Below are 16,483 nucleotides of genomic sequence, written 5' to 3'. Positions count from 1 at the left end.
TATCAAATGACGCAGACTAAGCATAATGAAGCATTTGTAAGCAGCAGAGTGAATAACACTTACTTAAAAAAAAAAAGGTATATTAAGTTAGTCTGGACCGAGTAAAAGTCATAACAGAAAAAAATACGTAGAATGCTAGCTAGTTACAAATGTCAATAAAACCTCAACTACTTAAACGACAATTGAAGCTACCTAATCTAAATAAAAGAAGCCTAGGAAACGATTGAGGGGGGGAAAAAAAAACTTAGAAAAACAAAATAGACGAAACAGTCAAATTGAACGAAGATGTTACTCAATACAGCAAACGTAACGTCCTTTAAATTATATGGCTATCAGCTAGAAAGTCATATTCAGTTTAGTACTTATTTGATGGCCAACTCAAGCTGTTCTATAACGAACCTTTGCTAAATTATTATCTACAAATAATTTTCAAAACTCATTATTCAAATGCCCTAGCTTTGCCTTAAACAAAGTCTTTCACGCAATTGTGGAAAAGTTTGGCAAATAATTAGATATATCAAGACCACATATGGAAAGCGAGATTAGGAAACTAAGATGAAATACGTAAAATTAACCTAGCTATGACATAAGATAAACAATCCCACAAAAAGAAGAAGAAATAATGAAGAAGAAAACAAATAATTGTATTACGTACATTTCTTAATTAGAAAATACTGCCGCCTGTTGCTTTTGTAGGTGTACAAACTCCTCCTTATATAAAGGCATTCATTTCTCATTTTCTCTTCACCAAATTCTTCAAGTTCTAGCCTTACAATTGAATTGTAGTATACTTCTTTTTTTTTATATATCAAATGGGGCATCAGGTTTTCTTGTTTGCTTGCACCATAATAGCTCTTCTAGCTTCTTACTCCTCATTGGCTTCAGCTGCAGTTGTTGAGCATTCTTTTCATGTACGTAGTAATTATCTTCTTTATTTCCCATGCAAAATAGTTTAGCTCGTCAACTCTTCATAGAATAGTAACTTGATCCTGGGGCGGATCTAGAGGGTTGGTTATGGGTTCATATGAACTTAATAGCTTTTTCCTAGACCATATACATAAAAAAAAAATAAAGGATAGCCCGGTGCACAAAGTAACTCGCGTTCAACGCAGAATCCCGGAAAATGCTCACACCAAAGGAGTGTAATGTAGGCAGCCTACCCTGGTGGAAGCATCAGTGACTGATTCCACGGCTTGAATCGGTGACCAATAGGTCACACGGAAATAACTTCACCATTGTTCCAAGGTTCCCTTTGATCTCGATCCCCCATATATATATATATATATATATATATATATAGAGAGAGAGAGAGAGAGAGAGAGAGAGGTTACCGTAGGAACCCATAAATTTCAAATTCTGGATTCATCACTGCCTTGTTTCACAGAAATATAGCAATTCATTTTCTCTTGAACTCTTAGCTTAAACCCTACTTCAAACTATATATACCCGATTGCATTTTCAATATACACACACACACACACACACACACACACACACACACACACACACACACATATATATATATATATATATATATATATATATCTCGAATGGAACTATTTGTTCTACTTGTTGCACCTCGTCTAATTTGAATAGTTATGAAAAATGGCAAACGACACTTACATTTGCTAGAACTTCTGTTGTAATTTGTAATTAATTGTATTTTTTAATTGATATTGGTTTTCTATATATAGGTGCAAAACCGTACTATAACGAGACTTTGCCGTAGACAATTGATCACTGCTGTAAATGTCTCGAATGGAACTATTTGTTCTACTTGTTGCACCTCGTCTAATTTGAATAGTTATGAAAAATGGCAAACGACACTTACATTTGCTAGAACTTCTGTTGTAATTTGTAATTAATTGTATTTTTTAATTGATATTGGTTTTCTATATATAGGTGCAAAACCGTACTATAACGAGACTTTGCCGTAGACAATTGATCACTGCTGTAAATGGAAGTCTTCCTGGTCCAACCATACGTGTAAACGAAGGAGACACCCTTGTTGTTCATGTCTTCAACCTTTCACCTTATAATCTCACTATTCATTGGTAAGTTCTTCAATATTTTAAAAGGAAAAAAAGAAGTAAACACGTAGTTTGTTAAAAAAAAATGAGAGAAAGAAATCAAACCAATAAAATCAACCATTTTTTTTTTTGTTTCATAATGTTATACTCGTGCAAAGTTAGTTGATTATCTTGTCTAAACAATCTCAGAAATGCCGTTACGTTAACATTAAGAAATCGATTCAAATATTCAATAATAGTAGTATAATATATAGAGAGTCAGTGATATTTATTTAACATATCTATGGCAACTATCGCTATCAGCCTATCACCCTCCAATTAGTTAAAAAAAAAAATAGTTTAACAAAATTAGTAAAAGCAAAGGGGAGTTGAACGCTTATTAAATAATGTCATTACATATTCATGGAATGATGTGAAAAATAAAAATTAATTGATTAATGCAGGCATGGAGTTTTTCAGCTACTGAGTGGGTGGGCTGATGGACCCGAATTTGCGACCCAGTGCCCGATCCGACCCGGACATAGCTACACTTACAAGTTTAACGTAACGGGTCAAGAAGGGACACTTTGGTGGCATGCACATGTTTCATGGCTTAGAGCCACGGTTCATGGTGCACTCATTATTCGACCCAAAAAAGGAAACTCTTATCCTTTCCCTAAACCTTACAGAGAAGTCCCTATCCTTTTAGGTAACTTCACCTTCTTCAAATTAATTCCTCAATTTCTTAATATCTTATAGAAATATGAGACTAGATATATTAATAATTATGAGTTTACTATGTTCCACTTTATGTGATGCAATTACTATTTGGAGAGTCAAAGGAGTTTTTCTTTGACCACCTTTTTGGTGTCTTTCAATTATTATGAATGGTTAATTATTGTGACCTATAGTGTTTTTTATATAGTTTTCAAATATATAAATTTTATTTAAAAAAATTTAAAAATTCTGAATTTTTTTCTAAAATTAGCTAGATATGTTTGACTTTTGCACTACGAATCGCATCACATAAAGTGGGACGGATGGAATAAGTATAACTAGTAACTTATAGAGATGTTTTTGCTAAGTATTGAGTTATGTACAGCTACAAGAATTGATGTGTATATATATATATATATATATGGAGTAACTTATAGAGATGTTTTTGCTAAGTATTGAGTTATGTACAGCTACAAGAATTGATGTATATATATATATATATATATGGAGTGAAATTTACCTATAGATAAAACTAGCAAATGAAGAAGTATGTTTGAAATGTTAATGCAGGAGAATGGTGGAATGCAAATGTTGTGGACGTGGAGAATCAAGGGCTAGCTAGTGGTGCTGCACCTAATAACTCTGATGCTTACACTATTAATGGATGGCCAGGCGATCTTTACCCTTGCTCTTCTAATAGTGAGAATTACATAATAATCAGATTTTCTTAAGTATTTTTAATTTGTGATTTTGTTCTATTTTCTCCTCTTGCTAACTTGGACTTCCTTTTTCTTATTAGAAACATACAAGTTGACAGTGAAACATGGGAAAACATATCTCCTTCGTATTATCAACGCTGCACTCAATAACCAGCTCTTTTTTAAGATCGCCAACCATAAGATGAAAGTTGTCGCGGTTGATGCAGCTTACACTGATCCTTATGTTACCGACGTAGTCGTCATCGGACCGGGCCAGACGACCGATGTCCTCTTGACGGCCGATCAGGCGCCGGCGTCATACTACATGGCGGCTAACCCCTACGCTAGTGCAGCCGGGGTACCATTTGACAACACAACCACAAGAGGAATTATAATATATGAAGGTGCACAAACATCAACTCCAATAATGCCAATTTTACCAGCCTTTAATGACACACCAACAGCCCATAAATTCTTCACCAATTTAACTGGGCTTGTAACTGGGCCGTTTTGGACACCTCCACCTCGTAAAGTGGATGAACATATGTTTATTACTATTGGGCTGGGCCTAACTGCTTGTAATAGACCAGGAAATGCAACATGTGGAGGCCCAAATGGACAAAGATTTGCTGCTAGTATGAACAATGCATCTTTCCAATTTCCTAACAAGATTTCAATGTTGGAGGCATTTTTCTACAATGTGAATGGAGTTTACACCACTGATTTCCCAAACCAACCACCACTGAAATTTGACTACACAAATGCTAATAATAGCATGAATCCTGCTATTATAATGACTACAAAGTCTACTAAAGTGAAGAAAGTTAAGTTCAATGCAACAGTTGAGATTGTGTTCCAAAATACTGCTTTGATTGGGATTGAAAATCATCCTATTCACTTGCATGGATTTAACTTCTATGTCTTGGCTCAAGGATTTGGAAATTATAATCCCGCGGTTGATCGGAAAAAATTTAACCTTTTCAATCCACAAGAACGTAACACTATTGGTGTTCCTGTTGGAGGATGGGCTGTCATTAGATTCCGAGCAAATAATCCAGGTACATATATAACGATTCATTAACTTGATACTGAAACTATATTCTTGAGCCAATGGTCTATTGAAAATATCATCTCTAACCACACAAGGTAGCAGTAAAATCTCTGTAAACCCTATATTCCCCGGACCCCACTTGTAGGCAGAGGCGGACCTATGATTTAAAGGTTGGGGGTACACTTCTGGATTCAACTAAAAGTTGTTTTGTATATAGAATGCTAACTACTAGTATATCACTATTTTCTAAAGATATATACATGAATACATGGAATTTTTACTGAACTTTACGGGTGCCGATGACCCCTCTCGGTATAGCATAGGCTCGCCTCTGCTTGTGGGATCATATTGGGTATGTTGTTGTTGTAGTTGATTTTTTAGGTGATGATTGATTGTTTTAATTGTTAATTTGAAAATTACAGGTGTATGGTTGATGCATTGTCATTTGGATGTTCACTTGCCTTGGGGATTAGCCACATCTTTTGTTGTTGAGAATGGGCCAACACCATCAACTAGGCTACCTCCTCCTCCACCAGATCTACCTAAATGCTAGATTATTTCCTTAATTTTTTATTTAATTACGATTACTGAGTGTGATTATATGATTCTTGTTTTGTTTCATTCATCCAATTGTATAAGCGAGTCATTTGTTTTTCTGGTCATTCTTTGACTTGTTAAACAAACATGGTTGTATTTAGTTATCATTCTTTTAAGATTTATGTCAAGTGTAATGTATCATCCTTGTCTGAGATTGCTCTTTGATTATGAATAAAGTTACTGTGAGCCTGGTTGATAATAAAAAAAGAGAAATCCCAACAGAAGTTGTAAATAAGAATAGTTATGAACATTTGGCAATACTATACAAGCTAATCTGTACTCGTAATTACATCGGTAGGACCAAAAACTTTGCCATTGTGACTCATTTTGTCAGCAAAGGTAGGAACTTCTCCTCAACGGTGGGAAACAGATGCATCATTTGGCAATGCTTCTGATCCAGTTAATAGATTTTCTGGTGATTTAGGCTTTATTAGTGATCGTCGTAAAAACCTGAGTGGCCATCTTTTAGGTTTTATTTGTCCCAACAGTTTCATCTGCTCCCTTCTAAACTTTCTGTTCGCGTACCATTTTCCACCTCGCCAACCCAAGCCATACCTGAAAGCAAAGGCACAAAAAGCAAATCAAAGGGCGTATTGAAGCAGGTTTTGAGCTCTTAGCATTCAGCAAGTAAAAATTGGGTAATATGATGGCTAATAAAACCAAATGTACAGGAAGTAGACCAAGAAATTCAACAGTTTACCATCATAAGACAAGAAATTAACACAAATTCTGTCTTCTTTTCCCCAGGTAAGTTCTTTTGCTCTCATTAAAGGACATTCAGAAAGCGATTCTGTTTGTCAGACTATTGAATTTGACAGTTTTCCGAAAACAATAAGAAAGTAACGACAGCTTTTCATCAACGAAAAAAAGTAGAAAAAAATAGAAGTAGAATGAGGCAATGAAAACTACATGAAGCATAGCTATTTTATTTGTAATTAACCAGCTGCGTATAGGGAAGAAAAAAAAGAACAAAGCAAAGCAAGAACAAGGTAACTGCAACAGAAGAAAAATTCACAAACCCGATAATCAGTGTGGTTCCAGCAGTTGCAACACAAGCTGGTACAGTAATTGAACCAGACACAAGCTTCTTAAATTCAGGATCTTCAATTTGATAATTATTATTCATCTGCCAGATAGAAAAGGTCATATCATAAAGTATGCAATAAACAACAGAAGGATTAACGAAATTCAAAAGAATTGCTCGTGGCACGTAAGAAAACCAACGTGCTCTACAGAAGCTACTAAAATAAGACCGAACACGTGAGAGGACCCAAATGACTTCAGCTCATATCAGCCGCTTCAAACACGTGAGAGGACCCATTGACTTCTGCTCATATCCTCCCACCAGCTGAAGCTTCTGTAACCTATCCCATTACCCCCTTTAAGTGTCACCCAGCCTCGATCCCCAAATTCTCTTTTGTTAGGACTTCTTTGCCCTTTTCCATGTTATTTAAAATTAGTCACATGAAATATTAATATCTCGGTACTCTATTGCCATTTGCAGAACACAATGCCAGACCTTCGGAGTCCAGAAAATGAAACTTCTTAAGCTAACCTATTAGAAAGAACATTATCTAGCCAAGCAACAAGGAATCACTGATTGTTTTGGAGCTGAATAATATGTTGACAAGGATACTCAGGAAAATGACGTATATATTGATGTTCAACTACTCAAAAATCTATGCTAACTTTTTAAGTTGGGATAATAAAGAAACCCATGTGGGTTAGCCGGCCAATCTCAAGTTGGTGCACAGATTTTGGAACTCGTAGGAGCATGGGCCCGCCCCTCTAACCTCCTACTTTTAGTCAGCAGAGTCAAATTCATGACGTCTACCTACCATTTCCGTGGTGCACTTCCTTTACCATGAACCAAAGCAATGGGGGAAATAATCTATGATAATTAGTTCGTGGATTTTTGTTTTTATTTTTCATAGATAAGTACAACCAATTTGTAGAAATTGAAAGCAAACAAGTGGGGATGGTGGAGGATGTGGGAGAACGAGTGAGTGACCAAGAAAGGTACGAGAACAAACTAGAAACAGATGAATGGAGAAATAATAGTTGCAGGGAGACAGAGAACAAGATTAGCGATGAAGCAGCAAGAAGAAGTGATTAATGGAAGAAAAATAGATAGTCTTGATGGGTCAAATCTTTGACATTTGTAATCTTCAGATTACTTTGCCAGCCCAGCCCTCACTTAGTACTTCTGCTGTTCTGCATGCCCACTCATTGACAATCCTATAAAAAGCACTGAGTTACTTATGCTAGGTATTCTAGGAGGTAGGTTGCACCATAGGCCGCTAGGGAGGTGAGTACACAAGCTGGGGAACATAAAAAATACTAATTCACTCCAGTCCGTACTCCACGCCATGCTTAATAATAATTGAATCTTAAAGAATGGAGTCCATATCAAATTCCAATTCTTGTCTCTATTTACACATTATCCAAAGAAGACACAACTGCGCCACATCTTCCCATTGTCCTGGGCTATAAAAGAACGACTTTGAAGTTTAACAAGATATTCGATTATCAATTAATTCTAGGTGGTAATAATTTTTATTTTCAAACTTCACGTCTTTAACTACATTAATTTGTAAGGGCATGTTATCGAAGAATTATTCTCAACCCACATTTGCAACTAATCCTACTCTATTCTAAACCAAGTTACATCTTTGTTTGCAGATGACATCTTTGTATTTGTGATGCTGAGATGTCTTAACTAACATATCTGCAGCAGGTGTTTTTGTGGTTCCAACTTCCAAGCAATATCAGGAATAGAGACTTAATTTAAAGAAGAGTGAGATTATTCCAGTAGGAAAAGTAGACAGCATTGCACAATTAGCACCTCTGTTTAATTGCAAAATGGGACACCTTTGGTGACTTATTAGGGTTGCCCTTAGAGCATAACATAAAGACTGCAAATTTGAGAACAATAACAGAAAAAATTGAGACAAGGTTAACAAGGTAGCAAAAGAGGTACTTGTCATCAAAGAGAATCCCAACATATCACATGTCTCTTATGCATGCACTGTTTATTAAAATCTAAAAGTTTGAGAGGCTTTAAAGGAAGTTAATTTGGAACAACATGGGGGATAAGAAGACTTCAGTAGAAACATCAGTGCATCTTTTGGTGTCTTGACCTATTCAAGAAGATTGGAAAAATCTGTGAGGGTTTTATTGATGTCACTTGCAGCCTACACGATCTCTCGTGAGTGAGGATTGTGGTGAGGAAAGGGGGCCACTGTGGTGGAGGATGGCTACTTGAGTTATAGGGTTTGGTTGAGCCCTGAATTTCGCCCTATCTTTATGCCTGTGATAGTGGCGAGAGAAAAGGGAAGGTCAAATAGAAGGGAGGGGAGGGGAAATCAGTCTCTGAAGGGAGGGGAGGGCTCACCAGATCAGTGGACTAAGCCGGAATCAGACGTTAGATCGAGAAGAGACGGGGGGTTTGAATTTGGGAGAAGAAGACAAAATTTTATCAAGAGAAAAAGACGTAAATGCCCCTGGGTTAGTGATGTGGGCTGGAAAGGCAGAATGGGCCGGTATTATCATAGGGTCGGGCAAGTTTTCAGCAAGTATAGGCCTGGGCCTCCACACATAGGCCCAGCAACTTTTCCCAATTCTATTAGAATTGATCCTAAGGGGCCCAGATTATTTCAAGCTGCGTCTGATAAGGCTCCTAAGCATATGGGATCAGTCACTCCTTCTTCTTCTGCCAATGGTGCTTCACACGGTGGTATTTCTTCACCGAGATCTAGTGACCTACACCCCTCTTCGATGGCCGCTGCTTCAGGGGCAGCACCGGCTAAAGCTGGTGGTGTTATTCCACGGCCTCCCGCCTCTGATGGACCCAGCTTCATCGCCCCCTCATCTTCTCCTGTGCTTAGCTGTGCTGAGGTTACACTTCAGGCTCCTTCTTCTTCTGGGGAGATTGTTGCGCCTGCCCCAATTGATGTTAGTGCCGGACCAGTAATATGCCGCCAAGGGTTCCATGCTCTCTTCCTTCCCGCTACCCTGCTGGCGTTTCTGGTCATTCCTATAGCAGCGGGATGTTAATTTCAGAGGTTGGTGCCTCTCAAAGAAATGGTGAGATCCTTCCGGCACCTAAAGTTCCTATTGCTAGCAATGCTATAGTCTTGTATTCCTCCGGTAGGAGCAAGGAAAGGGTTCATACAGAAGATGCATGTCCAATTTCGTCACGGATTGGAGGAGGGGATATGTCCTTCTGGATAGAGGATAAACTATTAAACTTTGGGAAGTTCTTAGGTGTTTCTTTTGAAGGGAAGGAAGATAGGGTGCTAGAACTGTTGAGGGAGATTGAGCAACAGTTTTTTTATGATGGTGCAGGGAGGGAGTTAGTCTTTTTATGATGGTGCAGGGAGGGAGTTGGGTCAAGGTATTAAGCAAAATAATTTAGGCGATATAGTGGTGTACCAGAGAAGGGGCCGGGTGTGTGACAGGAATGAAGGAAGCTTGGCTGGGGGGGTGCGGAAAAGGGGGATATTGTTACTTATGGAAGTTAAGATTCTTTCATGGAATGTGAGGGGGATGAATGACCCAAACAAAAGGGTCATCATCAAAGTGGGAGTTAGAGAGTGGGGTGCCAACCTAGTTTGTTTTCAGGAGACCAAAATGGAAGTTTTGTCGGATGCGATTGTGAAGAGTGTCTGGGGAGGTAGTTGGGTGAAATATGATTGGGTCCCAGCAGCGGGAAGTGTCGGGGGCATTCTTCTTATGTGGGATGATAGAAGCTTGGAGGTAAAGGAGATTAAGAAGGCAGTTTTTTCATTAGCAGCTCTTGTCAAAGATAGAGTGAGTGGGGTGGAGTGGGGATTTGGGGGAGTGTACGGACCGGTAGGAGAAGGGTCCAAGGTGTCTTTCTGGGAGGAACTGGCCAATGTTATGGGGGAATGGGACATTCCATGGGCTTTAGGGGGAGACTTTAATACTATTAGATTCCCGAAGGAGAGATTAGTGTGTAGTCTGATTTCGAGGGCCATGAAGGAGTTTTCTGACTTCATCAATGATCACTTTCTCATTGATCTTCCTCTGTCAGGGGAAAGGTTTACTTGGGCCAGGGCGGAGGATTCCAACTCAAGGTCTAGACTTGATAGATTTCTGGTATCGCCCTCCTGGGATGAGCTGGTGCCGAATGTGCTGCAGATTCCATTACCTCGGCTGACTTCGGATCATTTGCCTATCTTGCTAGATGGATGCAGAGGGAGGGGGTGCGTGCTCCTTTCCGATTCGAGAACATGTGGTTGAAAGTGCTAGGATTTGGTGACAAAGTGAAAGAATGGTGGACAAGCTACAGGGTATCAGGTCACCTTCATTCCGTCTTTTCGAAGAAACTTAAATTGCTCAAGGGAGATATTATTAGGTGGAATAAGGAGATTTTTGGGAGGGTAGAGGTTAAAATGAGGGAGCTTATGCATGAATTGGGGGAATTAGAGAGGGGAAGGGGCGAGGGAGCTAGATAAATTTGAGAAAGCGAGATTGGGAGAGGTTAAGAGAGAAATAGTCGAATCAGCAATAGCTCAGGAGACTAGTTGGCGGCAAAAATCGAGGGCGCTCTGGTTAAAGGAGGGGGATTCGAATACCAAGTTTTTTCACAGGGTTGCGGTCGCAAATCGAAGGAGAAACTTCATAAATTCCTTAGTTGTGGATGGGTGAGGATTGAGGGAGAGAAGGAGGTAAAACGGGTGATAGTGGGGTTTTATGAGAACTTACACGAAGAGGAAGTTAGTTGGAGGCCTAATTTGGGGAGAATAGAGTTCAACCACATAGGGGAGGGAGACAGTGAGTGGCTAGAAAGGGCTTTCGAGGAGGAGGAGGTGCACGAGGCTGTGTCGAGTTGTGCTGGTGATAAGGCCCCCGGGACTGACGGTTTCTCCTTGACCTTCTTCCAGCTCTGTTGGGACACCATTAAGGGAGAGTTGATGGAAGCCATTGAATACTTCCATGTGAATGGTGTTTTCGAGAGAAGTATCAATGCTTCTTTTATTACTATTGTGCCTAAGAAAGAAGGTGCATCTTGTATCAGAGACTACAGGCCTATTGTCTCGTGGGGAGCATTTACAAGATTATTTCTAAAGTGCTCTCCAACGGACTCAAGAAGGTTCTTGACGTGTCTGTTTCGTCCCCCAGAATGCGTTTGTGGGAGGTAGGCAGATCTTGGACGCTGCTTTGGTGGCAAATGAACTTGTAGACTCTAGAAGGAAAAATAGAGAACTCGGCTTACTGTGCAAGTTGGACCTTGAGAAGGCTTTCGACCATATCAATTGGGAGTTCCTGGATTTCATTATGATGCGGATGGGGTTTAGGGTAAGATGGAGGGGATGGATCAAGTTCTGCATTTCCTCAGTCAGATTCTCTATCCTGGTTAATAATAGTCCGTGTGGTTTCTTTGGCAGCTCCAGAGGTCTCAAGTAAGGTGACCCCCTATCCCCCATGCTATTCATTCTAGTGATGGATGCTCTGAGTAAAATGATGGATCTTGCAGGGGGCGGAGGCTTCTTGAGAGGATTCTCAGCTCCGATCGGGGTGCTCAGTGCCCGAAAAGTCTCTCATTTGCTTTTTGCGGATGACACCCTGTTTTTCTTTGATGCCGATATGGATCAGTTGACCTACCTGAAGCAGGTCCTGCAGTGGTTTTAGATAGTATCAGGACTCAAAATTAACCTCGGCAAGTGTGAGATTTTCCCGGTGGGTGAGGTTGCCAATATCGATGCTTTGTCTCATGTTCTCATATGTAAGGTGGGCTCTCTTCCCACTACTTACCTGGGTCTCCCATTGGGCGCTTCGCATAAGGATACTACGGTTTGGAATCCAGTGATTGAAATGGTTGAAAAAAGATTAGCAGGCTGGCAGAAACAATACTTGTCAAAAGGCGGTAAGGAAGTGCTTATTAAAAGCACTTTATCGAGTATGCCCACCTATTACTTGTCCCTGTTGCAAGCTCCTGTGAGCGTGAGAGTAACTGGAGCGGCTTCAAAGGAATTTTCTTTGGGATGCGGCAGATGGAACTAGAAAGTTCCATCTAGTGAATTGGCAGACAGTCACTTCATCAAAGATGTAGGGTGGACTTGGAGTAAAAGATCTTAGGGTAATCAACAGACTTTGTTGGGGAAGTGGCTGTGGAGATTCGGGGTGGAAGAGCATGCTCTATGGAGGGAGGTCATAGTAGAAAAGTACGATTCCACGAGAGGGGGTTGGAGGACCAAGGCAATCACAGCACCTTTCGGGTGTGGCATGTGGAGGAGTATCATGAAGAATTGGGAAGCCTTCAATGGCAACATCACTTACAGGGTAGGAGATGGAAGGAGAATCAACTTTTGGAATCACAGGTGGTGTGGAGAGGATACTCTGAGGGTCTTTTTCCCCCACGTCTTCAGAGTTTCAAACCAGAAGGAATTGATGGTCCAACAGATTCGCAATGAGCATGAAGGGGGGTAGTATGAGACCTCTCATTTAGAAGGAACATGCAAGATTGGGAGATTGCAGAGCTTCAAGATTTGCTGGCACGGCTATATGTGCAAAACAGGTCCCATCCATCTTGTGATTCTTAGAGAGGGGGTTGCGTGGCGATGGTTTGTTCACCGTAAAGTCCTTTTACCATTGGTGAGAGAGGAGGCTACTTTTCCATACTCCTCGATCTGGATTCCTAAGGCACCTACGAAGGCTTTGCATGGCTAGCGGCGAGGGGAGTGATCTTGACTGCTGAAAATCTGCGAAAGAGAGGAATTACACTTGTTAGTTGGTGCTACATGTGTAAAAGCTCAGGGGAAGAAGTTGATCATCTTTTTGTTGCATTGCCATGTGTCCTCGGATTTGTGGAGGGCAATCCTGAATCTTTTTGGTGTTCAATGGGTGATGCCAAGCACTGTAAAGGAAATGTTATATAGCTGGGCCGGTTTCCGTAGAAGAAGCAAGCAAAAGGCGTGGAAATTCGCCCCGTTAGCTCTCATGTGGATAGTTTGGGGGAGAGAAATAGGAGAGCTTTTGAGGGGATTGAGTCTCCTTTTTCACATCTTAAGAATAGTCTTTTATCTTTGATCGCTTTTTGGTGCACTCATATAGCCCCTACTTGTGTAGAAGATTGGGCGTCTTTTGTAGAGAATCATGTTTTGATGTAAATTCTCTACTTTTTGGTATACTTCTTGTACACGCGAGTTTTTTCTCCCTTTTTATTAATACAATTTACCTTATCAAAAAAACATCAATTTTAATGTTGAATGGGAAATTTAATTAGTTTTTTTGGAAGCACAAGCAATGTGGCAACGACAAACTGAGAGTTGTCTTCGCAAGTATCTATAACATATGGAGCCAGAAGGAGATGACTACATCTATCATATCTACAGAGCAGACCATGCCTGAGTTCTTTGGAACTTGAGGTTCAAAAGGAATTTATAAGACGGAAGACAGTTATATTCTTAAACTTGATGGAATCATTCTATAAGCATGACATAAGACATGCATAGTAGGACACTTGGAACATGGAAGTGAACAGAAAGGCAAGCGGATCTTTTCTGGTAAAGTTCTATTAGGACGACAGTTCTTAAATCTATCAATTTGGATTCACAGAATATTGATAGAAGTATGTTTTTTCACGTGGATAACAACAAAGAAGGGCGTGATTCTAAATGGGAAGGAAGACAACATGTGTCAACTGGTGCTTCATGTGCAAACGATCAGGAGAAGATGTGGATCACTTGCAACTGGACTGTGAGGTAGTAAGTAGGCCGTGGTGAACAGAGTTGAACTGGTTAGAATACGGTGATGCATAGCTAGGTTTTCATAGCTACAATAAACAGTCAAGAACTTGATACATAGCTGTTTTCAGAAGAAGGAAGGAGGCGCAGAGCATGGGATGTCAACTCATTTGGCTCTTATGTGGGTACTCAGAGGGAAAGGAATTCTGAAGGGGTAGAAAATCAATCTGTACGGTTGAGAGCTGGTTTTCGTGTTTTGCCTAACTTTTGGTGCACCCACGAGATTTCTGTCAGTTTAGTAATTTGGTAGCTTTCTTAGAGAATTATACTTGTGTATGTTCTTTACTTTTTCGTATAAAGGGCGTTTTCCCACATTAATAAATTATTGCTTTATCTAAAAGAACTTACTCCATTCTAAAGTCTAGACTGGATCATTCCTCTCTACACAACCTATGAACACAAGTTAACCCCCCCACCCCACCCACCCTTCCTGTATAGCACTCCAAACAAATCCCCTTTGTGTAGTACGCAGCTTATTCTTTCGAACAGAAAAGGCTAGAAAAATAACCGTGGGACAACATTGTTCTGCAATGAGAACTTACAGCTTTCTCTATAGATTCAAGACGATGGTCAACTCTTGATTGATGAACGTGTCGTAAAGTATAACCTGCAAAAGTTTGAGATCCGCTTGAATATTGCATTCCAAAAGTATCTAGGGAAAGGAAAGTAGCCAATATAAATATACAATGAACAAGAGATTAAATGCATGCACTTCTAGCATGTTTTCACCAGATAATCCTAAAGAAAAATCCAATTTTTGCACCAAACAATTCACAATATAGAAAGGGTTCAAACCCAGATAGCATACCATATAAGCAGACGAGGGAGAAACTCTTGCAAAAAAACAAACTTGACACCTTTAATGAAATGGTGCTCTGTGAATATATATACGAGAAGCAACAAGCCATCAAAGAATTGCAAAGCCAGACACGGTGATGTTAGAGTGAAAAAGTTACTTTACACATTCTAGCAGATAGGTCATATGAGCATGTCTGATAACCAACCTTTAATATCTCATTCACTCAACTGTCAGCTGATCAATTAATGTGAAATAACATTATCCCACATCGGCAGGATATCAAAACTTATTATTAAGCCATATTCAATGGATCAGCACTTCTCGCATATTGGAGAAAACACTCAAGTATGCTCGCACTCAGCTCGATTTATTAAAAATCAAAATTTTAACAGTGTTTATACAGTCAATAGACATATATTCATTTGTCAGGAAATGGAGAAATTATATGAGTTAATTAAAAGATGAGCACGTTGGAAAGCAGAATGCATTTCAAGTTGCAAGCATGATGGTGACATTATGCTTGCAACTTTACATTGGACGGTTAGCATTTACTGTTTAAAATTAATAAGACATTGTAGTTGATACTATTAAGTAGCTGAAGTTCTTCTCGTTAATCAATCCGTTCCGGTAGGTAGATTAGTAAAGTAGATAATTTTGGCCACAAAAACAGTTAGTTATGCTGCATTGCAAGTGGCACCACTTCCTATATAACGAGGCTCGAGCAGTGTATATTATGAATAGAATGAATTAGACTCTCCAAACATCCCTCTAGTTCAAAAGAATTTTGTCAGTAACACCATATAAGATAAAGAATAACTATTCTCTTACACATCAAAACCTTTTCGGGTGGCTATTCATAATACAAAAAATGAAAAACGACATAAAATTTCATAACTGAAATACCCAAATCTTCAACAAGAGAATTGGCAAGCAAGGTAATGAAAAATCGGTGAGGACAAAACCATACAATAAACTTACCGAACCATGCTGTAGCAACTGATGCTATAGACGTCGAGATTGTAAACACCACCTTATGCCTCTCGAATATATCCTATTCCCCAATAACATCATATACCCACACAAAAAAACGAAATTATATTTCCACGATTAAATGTGTTTGTGAAAAAAGAAACAACTTCAATAAAAGTCAAAAAAAAGTAAAAGATTGTACCTTTGTTGAATAATAAGTGTCCTGGATAGCAGACCAAGAATTAGAAGCTTTTCTTTTCAACTGAGGTACAGTAAAACGGTTAATAATTGAGGAGCCAGAGGTTCTAAACCGCTGCAGACCTCTGTACATATACATGGCTCCCACCAAATTTTGCAATTTTAGATTGCAAATTTTAGGAGAAATGGGTTTTGTTTCTTCGTACTAACTTTGGCGGGTGGGAATTTGGGATACAGTTAAGTTTGAGGTTATTAATGTTAATTGCCTAGAGTTGTCTTCACTCTACAGCAACTTGTGGAAAGGGCAAAGTCCACTTGAATAGGAGCCGTCAATTTAGGGTTCGGCTAAGAATAATGCATCTGGGCCGTATATTTCAACTTTTCAGATTTGGCTTCATCTTTTTCGCATATTTTTCTTCTTTTAAATTAGGATTGTGGGAAAAATAACAAAAATGGGATTGTTTATTAGTGAAAATTGTACTCATGCCACTAAGATTTATTGATTTCTCACTAAGAAGGATTTCATTTGCGTATAATTAACAATAAAATTTTGCATATAATTAACAAACTTTTGCCTATTTGCGATTAGCTTGGAGTCATTTGTAATATTAATAAACGATATGTTCAATTATTGATAAGTATAATATCTTGAAAAGGCTCAATATATACTTTAT

General features: G+C 39.2%; 2 protein-coding genes across 2 annotated transcripts; one reads left to right on the top strand and one right to left on the bottom strand.

The window, feature by feature from the left end:
* The first annotated feature begins 739 nt into the window (after positions 1–739).
* On the top strand, positions 740–5,215 carry LOC107818683 (laccase-7-like). The gene is made up of 6 exons (XM_016644720.2): positions 740–911; positions 1,903–2,054; positions 2,474–2,718; positions 3,297–3,425; positions 3,526–4,482; positions 4,898–5,215. Exons 1-6 carry the CDS (start codon positions 813–815, stop codon positions 5,026–5,028), a joined length of 1,713 nt encoding a protein of 570 aa, XP_016500206.2. The 5' UTR covers positions 740–812; the 3' UTR covers positions 5,029–5,215.
* A 17-nt stretch (positions 5,216–5,232) lies between these two features.
* Positions 5,233–16,073, bottom strand: LOC107818684 (uncharacterized). The gene is made up of 5 exons (XM_016644721.2): positions 15,814–16,073; positions 15,621–15,693; positions 14,386–14,450; positions 6,092–6,198; positions 5,233–5,627 (listed from the first exon to the last, which is right to left on the bottom strand). Exons 1-5 carry the CDS (start codon positions 15,946–15,948, stop codon positions 5,426–5,428), a joined length of 582 nt encoding a protein of 193 aa, XP_016500207.1. The 5' UTR covers positions 15,949–16,073; the 3' UTR covers positions 5,233–5,425.
* Positions 16,074–16,483: the final 410 nt, after the last annotated feature.

The sequence above is a fragment of the Nicotiana tabacum genome, chromosome 2 (genome assembly GCF_000715075.1).
Source record: "Nicotiana tabacum cultivar K326 chromosome 2, ASM71507v2, whole genome shotgun sequence".
Classification (NCBI taxonomy): domain Eukaryota; kingdom Viridiplantae; phylum Streptophyta; class Magnoliopsida; order Solanales; family Solanaceae; genus Nicotiana; species Nicotiana tabacum.
Note: the sequence above shows the minus strand (reverse complement) of the source record. Positions and strands in the feature narration are given on the sequence as shown.